We start from the raw sequence: 13,106 nt of genomic DNA, 5'->3' as shown, positions 1-13,106 counted from the left end.
CCCATCAGAGGTAACCTCCACTCCTGCTCAGCCTGTGGACCGCCTCTACAGAGGTCACCTCCACCCCTGCTCAGCCTGTGGACCGCCCCATCAGAGGTAACCTCCACTCCTGCTCAGCCTGTGGACCGCCCCATCAGAGGTAACATCCACTCCTGCTCAGCCTGTGGACCGCCTCTACAGAGGTCACCTCCACTCCTGCTCAGCCTGTGGACCGCCCCATCAGAGGTAACCTCCACTCCTGCTCAGCCTGTGGACCGCCCCTACAGAGGTCACCTCCACTCCTGCTCAGCCTGTGGACCGCCCCTAGAGAGGTCACCTCCACTCCTGCTCAGCCTGTGGACCGCCCCTAGAGAGGTCACCTCCACTCCTGCTCAGCCTGAGGACCGCCCCTACAGAGGTCACCTCCACTCCTGCTCAGCCTGTGGACCGCCCCTAGAGAGGTCACCTCCACTCCTGCTCAGCCTGAGGACCGCCCCTACAGAGGTCACCTCCACTCCTGCTCAGCCTGTGGGCCGCCCCTACAGAGGTCACCTCCACTCCTGCTCAGCCTGTGGACCGCCCCTACAGAGGTCACATCCACTCCTGCTCAGCCTGTGGACCGCCCCATCAGAGGTAACCTCCACTCCTGCTCAGCCTGTGGACCGCCCCATCAGAGGTAACCTCCACTCCTGCTCAGCCTGTGGACCGCCTCTACAGAGGTCACCTCCACCCCTGCTCAGCCTGTGGGCCGCCCCTACAGAGGTCACATCCACTCCTGCTCAGCCTGTGGACCGCCCCATCAGAGGTAACCTCCACTCCTGCTCAGCCTGTGGACCGCCCCATCAGAGGTCACATCCACTCCTGCTCAGCCTGTGGACCGCCCCATCAGAGGTAACCTCCACTCCTGCTCAGCCGGTGGACCGCCTCTACAGAGGTCACCTCCACCCCTGCTCAGCCTGTGGACCGCCCCTAGAGAGGTCACCTCCACTCCTGCTCAGCCTGTGGACCGCCCCATCAGAGGTAACATCCACTCCTGCTCAGCCTGTGGACCGCCCCATCAGAGGTAACCTCCACTCCTGCTCAGCCTGTGGACCGCCCCATCAGAGGTAACATCCACTCCTGCTCAGCCTGTGGGCCGCCCCTACACAGAGGATCCCTAGGGAGCGTCAAATCCTTCACGAGAGGATGTCGTTCAGACAGAGGTCAGGGTGACGTGGGAGGAGGAGAACGGAAGTGGTCGGTTGTGAGTGATGGCTCTGCCCTCAGTGCTGCTTCACCACGAGCTGCATCCGAGCTGCAGGACCTCGGCCACCGCAGGCCAAGAGCAAACAAGCAACACAAGACTACCGGGGCCACTCCCTGCCTCAGCCCCATACACTCCTCAACAACGGGGGCCTCTACATGGGCGAGGGAAGCATCAGGAAGCTTGAAACAAATGTGATGACAGCAGGCTCCGAACCCCCTGAGCTATGCACACTCCCAGCGGTTGCTCAATCGGACGGTGCACGCGATTATTTGTGCTGGAAAGGGCGGTCTAGGAATTCAGCCAAAAACCACCGTAGAGGCGGGTCTTTCGACACCCAGGGCCCCTGGCAGCACCCGGGACAGGACAGAAGAGGACCGCCCGCGAGTGCACGAGCGTCACCCCGCATCCCCCGAAGGCCGCCCAGCTGCAGGAAGGAGAATGAATGGTAGGTGGCTCAGCGAGCTGGCACCACCGTGGGTTTCTTTTCTTATATCCCTGGAGTTCATGAGATCTCCTCTGATGATCGAGGGCGTCCTTACTACTAGTAGTTAAAATGAAGATAGATAGAAATATAGATAGATAGATTAGATAGATAGATAGATAGACAGTTAGATAGATAGATAGACAGACAGACAGACAGACAGACAGACTAGACAGACTAGACAGATAGATAGATAGATAGATAGATAGACAGACAGTCAGAATAGATAGATAGATAGATAGATAGATAGATAGATAGATAGACAGACAGATAGATAGACAGACAGATAGATAGATAGACAGATAGATAGATAGACAGATAGATGGATAGACAGATAGATAGACAGACAGACAGACAGACTGACAGACAGACTAGACAGATAGATAGACAGATAGAAAGAATGATAGATATATAGACAGACAGACAGACCAGATAGATAGATAGATAGATAGATAGATAGATAGATAGATAGATATATAGACAGACAGACAGAATAGATAGATAGATAGATAGATAGATAGATAGATAGATAGATAGATAGATAGATAGATAGATAGATAGATAGATAGATAGATAGATAGATAGATAGATAGATAGATAGATAGATAGATAGATAGATAGATAGATAGATAGATAGATAGATAGATAGATAGATAGATAGATAGATAGATAGATAGATAGACAGACAGACAGACAGACAGACAGACGGACGGTCGGATGGATAGGTGGTGGATGGATGGATGGATGGGTGAGAGGGAGGGAACGGTGGGTGGATGCATGGATGAATGGATGGGTGAGTGGGTGGATGGATGGGTGGGTGGATGCATGGATGAATGGATGGATGGGCGGGTGGATGGGTGGGAGGGATGGATGGGTGGGTGGATGCATGGATGGATGGGTGGGTGGATGCATGGATGAATGGATGTGTGGGTGGGTGGATGCATGGATGGATGGATGGGTGGGTGGATGCATGGATGAATGGATGTGTGGGTGGGTGGGTAGATGCATGGATGAATGGATGGGTGGATGGATGAATGGGTGGGAGGGATGGGTGGGTGGGTGGATGCATGGATGAATGGATGTGTGGGTGAGTGGATGCATGGATGGATGGGTGGGTGGATGCATGGATGGATGGGTGGGTGGGTGGATGCATGGATGAATGGATGTGTGGGTGGGTGGATGCATGGATGGATGGATGGGTGGGAGGGATGGATGGATGAATGTTTAGCAGCAGGTGTTTTAAGGTCTGTGTTGAGCCATAGAGAGAGTTCAGGGTCCACCGTGCTTCAGTTATGTGTTCTCTGTGTGCAGAGACAGTTCACGGGGATACGCGCATTAAGGGACATGTCAGTCAGTCCTGTATAAAAGAAAGACACTCATTTGTCTAGAAGCCAACTGTTGAAACCTGTTCTTGGCCTTAGCCTATATCCCAGTGTTGAGAAGCATGCCATAGGATATCCATATGTAGTAACTCGGTGGAAGGTTTCTGTGGTACGTCTAGGGTTATAGGAGTGGGAGGGCTTTGCTGCGCCTCAATTGATTCTCTATGACGGGTAAAGGTGCCCACAAGAAGCTTTTTTCAAATCTACCACTTTTTCGAGATATCTCACCGTGACATCACGAATCAATCATAACAGTGCATGTATCAAATTGTTAGATGAAATATATTCCATAAGCGGGTGTATCTCTTCTCGCGTCCATTCCTGGGATGGGGGTGGTAGATGGAGCCTCCTTAGAGGTAAGAACAGCGACCTTTCTGTTCCTCCTCTGCTGGACCCCTCGGCTGACCCTTGGTTGGAGAGGTTTGAGGGATTCACAGTTACCGGCCCATGATGTACCACCCACTCAGTGACCACCCCTTCCCAGTCAACCCTCAAAGGACATGAAATGTGAGTAAGCAAAGGATTGGACTGTTCCCCCCTCCACTCCTTCCCAAGCCCACGCCCTGCTGCACTAGCTGTTCCCCCGCCACTCCTTCCCAAGCCCACGCCCTGCTGCACTGGACTGTTCCCCCGCCACTCCTTCCCAAGCCCACGCCCTGCTGCACTGGGCTGTTCCCCCGCCACTCCTTCCCAAGCCCACGCCCTGCTGCACTGGGCTGTTCCCCCGCCACTCCTTCCCAAGCCCACGCCCTGCTGCACTAGCTGTTCCCCCGCCACTCCTTCCCAAGCCCACGCCCTGCTGCACTGGACTGTTCCCCCGCCACACCTTCCCAAGCCCACGCCCTGCTGCACTGGGCTGTTCCCCCGCCACTCCTTCCCAAGCCCACGCCCTGCTGCACTGGGCTGTTCCCCCGCCACTCCTTCCCAAGCCCACGCCCTGCTGCACTGGACTGTTCCCCCGCCACACCTTCCCAAGCCCACGCCCTGCTGCACTGGGCTGTTCCCCCGCCACTCCTTCCCAAGCCCACGCCCTGCTGCACTGGGCTGTTCCCCCGCCACACCTTCCCAAGCCCACGCCCTGCTGCACTGGGCTGTTCCCCCGCCACTCCTTCCCAAGCCCACGCCCTGCTGCACTGGACTGTTCCCCCGCCACACCTTCCCAAGCCCACGCCCTGCTGCACTGGGCTGTTCACCCTCCACACCTTCCCAAGCCCACTCCCTGCTCCACTGGGCTGTTCCCCCCTCCACACCTTCCCAAGCCCACGCCCTGCGGCACTGGGCCGTTCCCCTCCTCCCCCCTTTGCACCTTCCCAAGCCCACGCCCTGCTGCACTGGGCTGTTCCCCCGCCACACCTTCCCAAGCCCAAGCCCTACTGCACAGGGCTGTTCCCGCCTCCACACCTTCCCAAGCTCACGCCCTGCTGCACTGGGCTGTTCCCCCCTCCAGCCCTTGCCAAACCCACGCCCTGCTGCACTGGGCTGTTCCCCCGCCACTCCTTCCCAAGCCCACGCCCTGCTGCACTGGACTGTTCCCCCGCCACACCTTCCCAAGCCCACGCCCTGCTGCACTGGGCTGTTCCCCCGCCACTCCTTCCCAAGCCCACGCCCTGCTGCACTGGGCTGTTCCCCCCTCCACACCTTCCCAAGCCCACGCCCTGCGGCACTGGGCCGTTCCCCTCCTCCCCCCTTCGCACCTTCCCAAGCCCACGCCCTGCTGCACTGGGCTGTTCCCCCGCCACACCTTCCCAAGCCCAAGCCCTACTGCACAGGGCTGTTCCCGCCTCCACACCTTCCCAAGCTCACGCCCTGCTGCACTGGGCTGTTCCCCCCTCCAGCCCTTGCCAAACTCACGCCCTGCTGCACTGGGCTGTTCCCCCCCTCCACTCCTTGCCAAGCCCACGCCCTGCTGCACTGGGCCGTTCCCCCCCTCCACTCCTTCCCAAGCTCACGCCCTGCTGCAATGGGCTGTTCCCCCCTCCACACCTTTCCAAGCCCACGCCCTGCTGCACTGGGCTGTTCCCCACTCCACACACTTCCAAGCCCACGCCCTGCTGCACTGGGCTGTTCCCCACTCCACACACTTCCAAGCCCACGCCCTGCTGCACTGGGCTGTTCCCCCTCCACTCCTTGCCAAGCCCACGCCCTGCTGCACTGGGCTGTTCCCCCTCCACTCCTTGCCAAGCCTACGCCCTGCTGCACTGGGCTGTTCCCCCCTCCACACCTTCCCAAGCCCACGCCCTGCTGCACTGGGCTGTTCCCCCTCCACACCTTCCCAAGCCCACGCCCCGCTGCACTGGGCTGTTCCCCCCTCCACACCTTCCCAAGCCCACGCCCCGCTGCACTGGGCTGTTCCCCCGCCACACCTTCCCAAGCCCAAGCCCTGCTGCACTGGGCTGTTCCCCCTCCACACCTTCCCAAGCCCAAGCCCTACTGCACAGGGCTGTTCACCCTCCACACCTTCCCAAGCTCACGCCCTGCTGCACTGGGCTGTTCCCGCCTCCACACCTTCCCAAGCTCACGCCCTGCTGCACTGGGCTGTTCCCCCCTCCAGCCCTTGCCAAACCCACGCCCTGCTGCACTGGGCTGTTCACCCTCCACACCTTCCCAAGCCCACGCCCTGCTGCACTGGGCTGTTCCCCCTCCACACCTTCCCAAGCCCACGCCCTGCTGCACTGGGCTGTTCCCCCACCTCACCTTCCCAAGCCCACTCCCTGCTGCACTGGGCTGTTCCCCCTCCACACCTTCCCAAGCCCACACCCTGCTGCACTGAGCTGTTTCCCCCTTCACACCTTCCCAAGCCCACGCCCTGCTGCACTGAGCTGTTTCCCCGCCACACCTTCCCAAGCCCCTGCCCTGCTGCACTTGGCTGTTCCCCCCTCCACACCTTCCCATGCCCACACCCTGCTGCACTGGGCTGTTTCCCCCCGCCACACCTAAGCCAACGCCTAGCGCTTAGATACCTCTGGGTGATAACGCACTTTACAAACTTATAATAACATAACATAACATAACATAACACTGGGCTGTTCCTCCCTCCACACCTTGCCAAGCCCACGCCCTGCTGCACTGAGCTGTTCACCCTCCACACCTTCCCAAGCCCACGCCCTGCTGCACTGGGCTGTTCACCCTCCACACCTTCCCAAGCCCACGCCCTGCTGCACTGGGCTGTTCACCCTCCACACCTTGCCAATCCCACGCCCTGCTGCACTGTGCCGCTCCCCCCTCCACACCTTCCCAAGCCCACGCCCTGCTGCACTGGGCTGTTCCCCTCCCCCCCTCCACTCCTTCCCAAGCTCACGCCCTGCTGCACTGGGCTGTTCACCCTCCACACCTTCCCAAGCCCACGCCCTGCTGCACTGGGCTGTTCACCCTCCACACCTTGCCAATCCCACGCCCTGCTGCACTGTGCCGCTCCCCCCTCCACACCTTCCCAAGCCCACGCCCTGCTGCACTGGGCTGTTCCCCTCCCCCCCTCCACTCCTTCCCAAGCTCACGCCCTGCTGCACTGGGCTGTTCCCCCCTCCACACCTTCCCAAGCCCACGCCCTGCTGCACTGGGCTGTTCCCCCCTCCACACCTTCCCAAGCCCACGCCCTGCTGCACTGGGCTGTTCCCCCCTCCACTCCTTGCCAAGCCCACGCCCTGCTGCACTGGGCTGTTCCCCCTTCACACCTTCCCAAGCCCACGCCCTGCTGCACTGGACTGTTCCCCCTTCACACCTTCCCAAGCCCACGCCCTGCTGCCCTGGGCTGTTCCCCTCCCCCCATCCACACCTTCCCAAGCCCACGCCCTGCTGCACAGCCCCCTTGGTGGGGTGGTCAGAAGAGATAGGGAGAGTGTTAGGACAGGAAGGGCTTCTGCATACAATACAGATGTATACCCTGCCCTAACTGCTTGTGATAAGCTTGCTGTGACTTTTCTTTACCCTCACAACCATACAAGTGTATATAACCTGTCCTGTGACTTCGATGGGGGGACCTAGGATGCCCTTGTAATAACATAGGGCTACTGTCAATGTCTAGGGTTCATCACAGGATGCAGTGCAGTCAGAGTACAGTATTTTGTGAATTACTACTCATGACCAGACATTCTCTTTTGTATTGAAGGAGTGTGCACTACACTGTGAAATTCCTATGGCAACTTCAAAACATATGTAAATAAACATGATATAAACAGTATATTTAAGAGAGAGACAGGCTGACACTCTAGTTTAGAAAAATACAAAAACTTTTTTTAATATTTAGTCTTTTCATTAAATATAGTTCAAAATATAAATTTCATAACAGAGAAGTGCGCTAAAAAATATTTATCATACATAGGCTTGATGAGTTCACACTATTCACTTATATGTGTATATCTGATACCTAGTGATTTCAAATTTAAGAGAACATTCCACATTATGAACAACTGGTAGAATGTGTTAGTTGATTCTAGGAAAGTATGATAAAACAAACATGCTAAAAGAAATGACAACTTTTCTATGGCATAATGTGATTGCCAGAAGGTTTTGTTATCATTTCTTCTACGTACGTTTCGGCAAAACCTGCCTTCTTCAGGAAAGCCACCTCAAATTCACATCTCAGTATCCATGAATCATGCTAGTCTTCATTGGACAAGGATGATAAAATGGACTTGCCAACATTCTCTCTTGTTTGGACTTACATGTTCATGTGGACAATTGATGCTTCTTACTCGATGGGAAAAAATGCATTCTAAAAGGATTTGTGCAGTTATTTAGCTAGTAGGAGATTGACCATATAAAGGCTAGGTACTCCATGTTGTGTGGGCTGATCCTCCTGATGTATGAATAGTAAGGAGGGCGGACTGTGAAGATGGATGAACCAAAATATGGAGTCCTCGTTCCTGGTACCCATCCCAGAGTTTCCGCGAGAAAGTAGGAATCAAGTGCCGCTGCCAGGGGGATCCTTCTCTTTACAGTGTGCACTCCACTGACCTCACCTGTGTGACCACAAGAATGATATGCTGAAATTCCATGCCCATGTTGAGGGCCTATGTGTGGTGGATGTGTTGCATGTATGTCATATTAAGACTATACATGGTTAGAGCCTGAGTTGTGGGACCAGTGGGACCCATTTTTGATGCTACCTGGTAAGAATGATACAATATGGAGGGTGAATGCACCTTCCTCATACAGCAGCTGTGCATGACTGAGTTTCTGTAACTAGCAGATGGCGATATTATTATTATTATTATTATTATTAAAAAAGCTTATAAAGCGCGTAGTCCCCCTGAGGTATCCCAGCGCTGAAAATCCCTACAACTGTGGTTCCGGGCGAAGAACAGGGGGGGGGGGGGGGAGTGAAGACAGCAGAATCAGGGAATGCGAACGTGGCATTTAAGGGAACAAGTGAGCTTTCAGCCGTTTCCTGAAGCGAAGGTAGCTCGGTTCTGTTCTCAGGTCACGGGGGAGAGCATTCCAGAGACGAGCGGTGTGGACCGCGAAGCGTCTTCCCCCCGTGCGAGCTTTCTTGAATCTGGGAAGGATGATGAAGTTCTCTTTATCCGATCGGAGAGATCTTGGGGCCTTATATGGTTTTATAAACTTCCTGAGAATCGGGGGGCCTAGGTTCTGCAGAAGCTTGTGCGCCAGGCAAAGAGCTTTGAATATTACTCGTTCCCTCACAGGGAGCCAGTGAAGGAGCTTCAGTGCAGGTTTGGCTGAGGCTCTGGCGGGGGTATCGGTCAGAATTCGTGCGGCGGCGTTTTGTATTCTCTGTAATTTATTCAGAGTTACTTCGGGGGCTCCCAGGTAGACGATGTTGCTATAGTCTAGCCTGGACAGTATAAGTCCTTGGATGAGCAGTCTCTGCGACGTACGGGGAAGTAGGTGCAGGATCTTTCTCATTGATTTCAGTAACCCGAAGCAAGTACCGGCTACTCTTTTTGCTTGTGTAGTGAATGAGAGGTCGGATTCAATCCATACACCCAGGCTTTTTACTTCCTGTTTTGGGTATGGACATTAGACTGATGTAGGTTGGAGAAACAAAATCAATGAGTGCCTTGGTAGCATGCGGCTGCTGTTTAGGTCTTGCTGAGTACTGCATATGTAGTTAGGAGGTAGGGGTGAGGGGTGGTGAGCAGTTACTGTTGATAAAAGTTAGGAAGTTCAAAGTAGGGACTGCCCTTTGCTCTCTCTCTGTTTACTGCTTCAGGAAGTCTGATGTCACAGATTTCACACTTCTACCACTTTAAAAAAGATCTCAGGTGGATCCTAATGATCCAGCCAACTACAGACCTGTCTCTCTCCTTCCAGCTCTATCAAAAGTACTTGAGAAACATGTTAATCAACAGATTTCTGCGTACCTAGAAAGCAACAACTTGATTCATGCTGGCCAATCTGGCTTCCAGCCCAACTATAGGACAGAGTCCGTTCCACTAATCTCTGCTGCCAGACTCTTTGAGGCTCTCACTCTTGTGACCAGCGGCCGGGCTTGGCTCCGCCATATCCTTTGTGAAATCGACCGGCCGGGCTTGGCTCCGCCGGTCGAACTACATTTCCCAGCAGCCTCCAGGGGGAATTGACGCCAGTATCCAGCGCGCTAGGAGGCGCATAAAGCACCGGCAGGTCCCTCGTCCCGCGAGGACGCGCGCGGGACGCGCCGGACTAAGCCCGGACAAAGAGCGGGCCCTCTGTGGCCCTCAGTGGCTGAAGTAGGCTGGGTTGGGCCCGCTTATTTATAGTTTTATTTTTATCGTAATTGTTTTTTCTCTTTTTTGTTGTGTGGCTCGACATTTTTCTATTTCCCATTCAGGCTTTTATAGACATTGACTTGTTTGTTAATGCAGGAACTCTGACTCACATTCTTCAAGCGTTTTTATTTATATATTTAAAGTTGTTGACTATTGACTTACCCATTTACATTGCGTCTTGCTTCTGCTTTCCACTTTTTTGTTATAAGCCCCAAGATGACTGCTAAAAAATTACGATCTGGGAGTCTTTTTGGGGGAAGGTCTTGTGTTAAGACAAGATCCAACCCCCTACAAAATAAGGATTTGCAAAATCTTCAATTAAAGGGGCAATGTCAGTTATTCCAGTTATGGGAAATACCAAAGGATAAGGTCAGGGTGAAGATGGCTGTCCCTGAAGAAATTGTTAATAATATGAACATAGGGGTGGCTCCCTCACCCGACATAGATGTAGTATTGGTAAGGAAAGGGCTTATTGCGGTTGATAAATCGATCCCTACCTTACAGTCCTGTGAGGGGACTAATCCAAATCCCGTAGAATGTCCCAGTAGTGTTAACTCCCCGGTTGTTAGAATACAGAATGTGCATCAAAATAACGTCTCCCCAAAGCCTGAAATGTGTTTGACTAGTGATTCTGTAGGAAGTACCCAGGCAAAGGAGATATGTAATGGTGACTCTCAAGGGTTAGATATTGACATGGTATTGTGTGGTCGCTACTGAACAGAAGGTTCATTGAAATTATTTGAAGCCACTAAGACCCCGATTGGCGCCACTCCCTCTGGCTTGCAGCTTTATAGTAGCACCCCCTCTCTTAAATCTCAAGATTTATCTATGCAGTCTAACCTCTCAAAAAGCCCTGAGTTCAACATATCAGGTATTGATCCCATTATACCACCAGGCTTGGATAGACATGAAAAGCCTATTTCGGAGTCACTGATTGCGTTGGAACATTTGTTGTCGTCGATATTGCTGTTATTGAGTAAATTTGTGGGGAGTTCCGACTGTGTCTTGGAATCAGTCACTCAGATATTAAAGGTTTTATTACTTAAATTACCAGAGAAGACTTTGGACCAAAATCCTGGAGTGGGATCACAGGAATTGGTGCCCAATATTGCCTCTCCCTCCGGAAATAATTCTGTGCCCATACCTTATAATTGCGATCAAATTATTCCGGGGGTTCCAGTTAGAAGCGAGCTCCCTCCAGTCCCTAAGTCCTCTGCTTATAATTGTATAAGGGATTCAGTTCTTGAAATTGTAGAAGAAGAGGGGGTTTCTGCAGATTGTAAACTTGATAAAGCGCTTTTCCCAATTTTCATGACAGAATCCAAGGGGACAGATGAAGGAGAAAAAGTGTTAATGGGCAAGCTCAAAAGGTGTAGAGGTAAAAAGAGAAAACCAATCCGCAGACATAAGAAAAAAAGGCTGAGACAAATAATATTTGAGGATTCTCAAAATCAGCCAAATGATCAGCTTAGTACGGAAGAGCAAGTTAATGGGGTCTCTAATCAGGAGTCTAACACTTGTATCCCTGATATCCAAGTACCAGATTGCAATAAAATTCTCCCTAATTGTTCCATTTTGTCTACAGGAGGACCGCCCCGTGATGTGGGGAAATCCATGACTCTCTCTTCTAAAATAGAAGTGACAAAGGCAGGCCCTTCTAGCTCAGTTGTCCTTAATCCCATTGTGCCCATTTTTCATTCCCGGGTTAAAGGTACAGCCTGTTCGCAAGAACCTTTTAAAAAAATGAGAGAAGATTCTGTAGATACACTGATCTTAGACTTCCTACCGCTGTTTGACCACAATTTGGCACTAAATAGAACACTGTTACTTAAATATTTTAGTGATATAGAGAGCCTAAAATTAATTCAAACAAAGGATATTGATTTGGTTTCTATGTTAAGAAGCGATAACACATCATACTCTAGGGTAACGTTCTATTCCAAATTAATAGTGAACCTAATTTTGAATCAAGCTGAAAACTTTCAAAGTCGAGGAATTGATGTGTTACCTGTCTTTGCGAATGGTGGTGCTAGATTTTGTGAAAATAGTCCTAGTCAATCAGGTCACCCTTTCTCCTTTGAGGATTTAAAGATATGTATAACTAAAACTAAACGGCTAGTGCCCCATGTAATTCCTGCCCCACAAAAAATTTACAGCATTCCAGGAAAGGATAACCAACAATGGGATTGGCTTCCTGGGGCTTTATTAAGTAAATCAAAAGACAACCCAAAGCTATTTTCCCATCTTTAGCAGTTGCTTAAAAATTCTTTCCTGGAACGCTGCGGGGATCAACAATAGTCCTGAAAAATTACTGTATCTTCTCTCGCTGAACCCCGATGTGATTTGTATCCAAGAGACCTGGTGTATAGACAGAATGGATGTGGGGAAGGACTATTTTGTTCTTGAGGTTGCAGCCTCCCCCTCGAAGAGAGGGCATGCAAAAGGAGGAATAGCGTGCCTCCTCTCTAACAGAATAAAGTGGAACTATTACCATCATGTGGATAGGAGTAACCTTTTTCAGGCGGTTACATTTAGTAGCTTTGGTAGTGGGGAAAACAAAAACCCACTGGTTATAATAAATGTTTATATCCCCCCTGATGATTGTTACAGTAGTGTATTAAAGCAGGTTTTCATCTTCATTAAAAAGATTAAGGAGACAATACTTACTCCCCTGGTGCTGTTAGTGGGAGATTTCAATTGCAGAGTTTCTAATTATAGCTTAGAGCTTTTTAGAAATAAGCCTAAAGAGGAAGCTCTTTTGATACCCCAAGCCCTCTTCCCTGATAAAATTAAAACCAACAAAAGAGGGAAAATGCTGCTGGAAGAATTGTCTCTTATGGATGGTCTAATAGTGACTGGTAGGCTCCCATCTGATGTTCCAGCAAATTATACCCACAAATCCAGCACAAGTGAGTCCATTTTGGATTATGTAATTATAGACCATTGCTCCTTCTCTTTATTGAGAGATTTGGTGGTCTCAGAGACCATATTTAGTGATCATATGATGATATCTTTAACCCTTTCATTACACCCTCCTAAATCCGACCCTTGGTCACTTAATGGTGATGTGGTAAACTATCATAAGAAGTCTGGGAGATGTTTCTGGGACTTTAAAGCCATAAAGGGCTTGGAGCGTATCTTGAATAAAACTATATTAGAGTTAAACAACTGGAAAGGGTCTGAATTAATCCATTTTGAGGTTCTTATGGAGAAGATCATTCTGGATGTTAAAAAATCTAATTTGGTACCAAAAAAGATTCACCTCCCAAGATCGATCATTCTCCTCAATAAGGAAATAAATAAGCTAG

General features: G+C 51.4%; 1 protein-coding gene across 1 annotated transcript in view; it reads left to right on the top strand.

The window, feature by feature from the left end:
* The first annotated feature begins 1,580 nt into the window (after positions 1 to 1,580).
* LOC144817709 (long-chain-fatty-acid--CoA ligase ACSBG2-like) overlaps positions 1,581 to 13,106 on the top strand; it is a 443,613-nt gene continuing 432,087 nt past the window's right edge. Inside the window, exon 1 of the mRNA XM_078674471.1 lies at positions 1,581 to 1,670. Coding sequence (XP_078530597.1) covers positions 1,664 to 1,670 — 7 coding nt within the window. The 5' untranslated portion in view covers positions 1,581 to 1,663. The remainder of the gene's footprint in view (positions 1,671 to 13,106) is intronic.

The sequence above is a fragment of the Lissotriton helveticus genome, chromosome 2_1 (assembly GCF_964261635.1).
Source record: "Lissotriton helveticus chromosome 2_1, aLisHel1.1, whole genome shotgun sequence".
Classification (NCBI taxonomy): Eukaryota; Metazoa; Chordata; class Amphibia; order Caudata; family Salamandridae; genus Lissotriton; species Lissotriton helveticus.
Note: the sequence above shows the minus strand (reverse complement) of the source record. Positions and strands in the feature narration are given on the sequence as shown.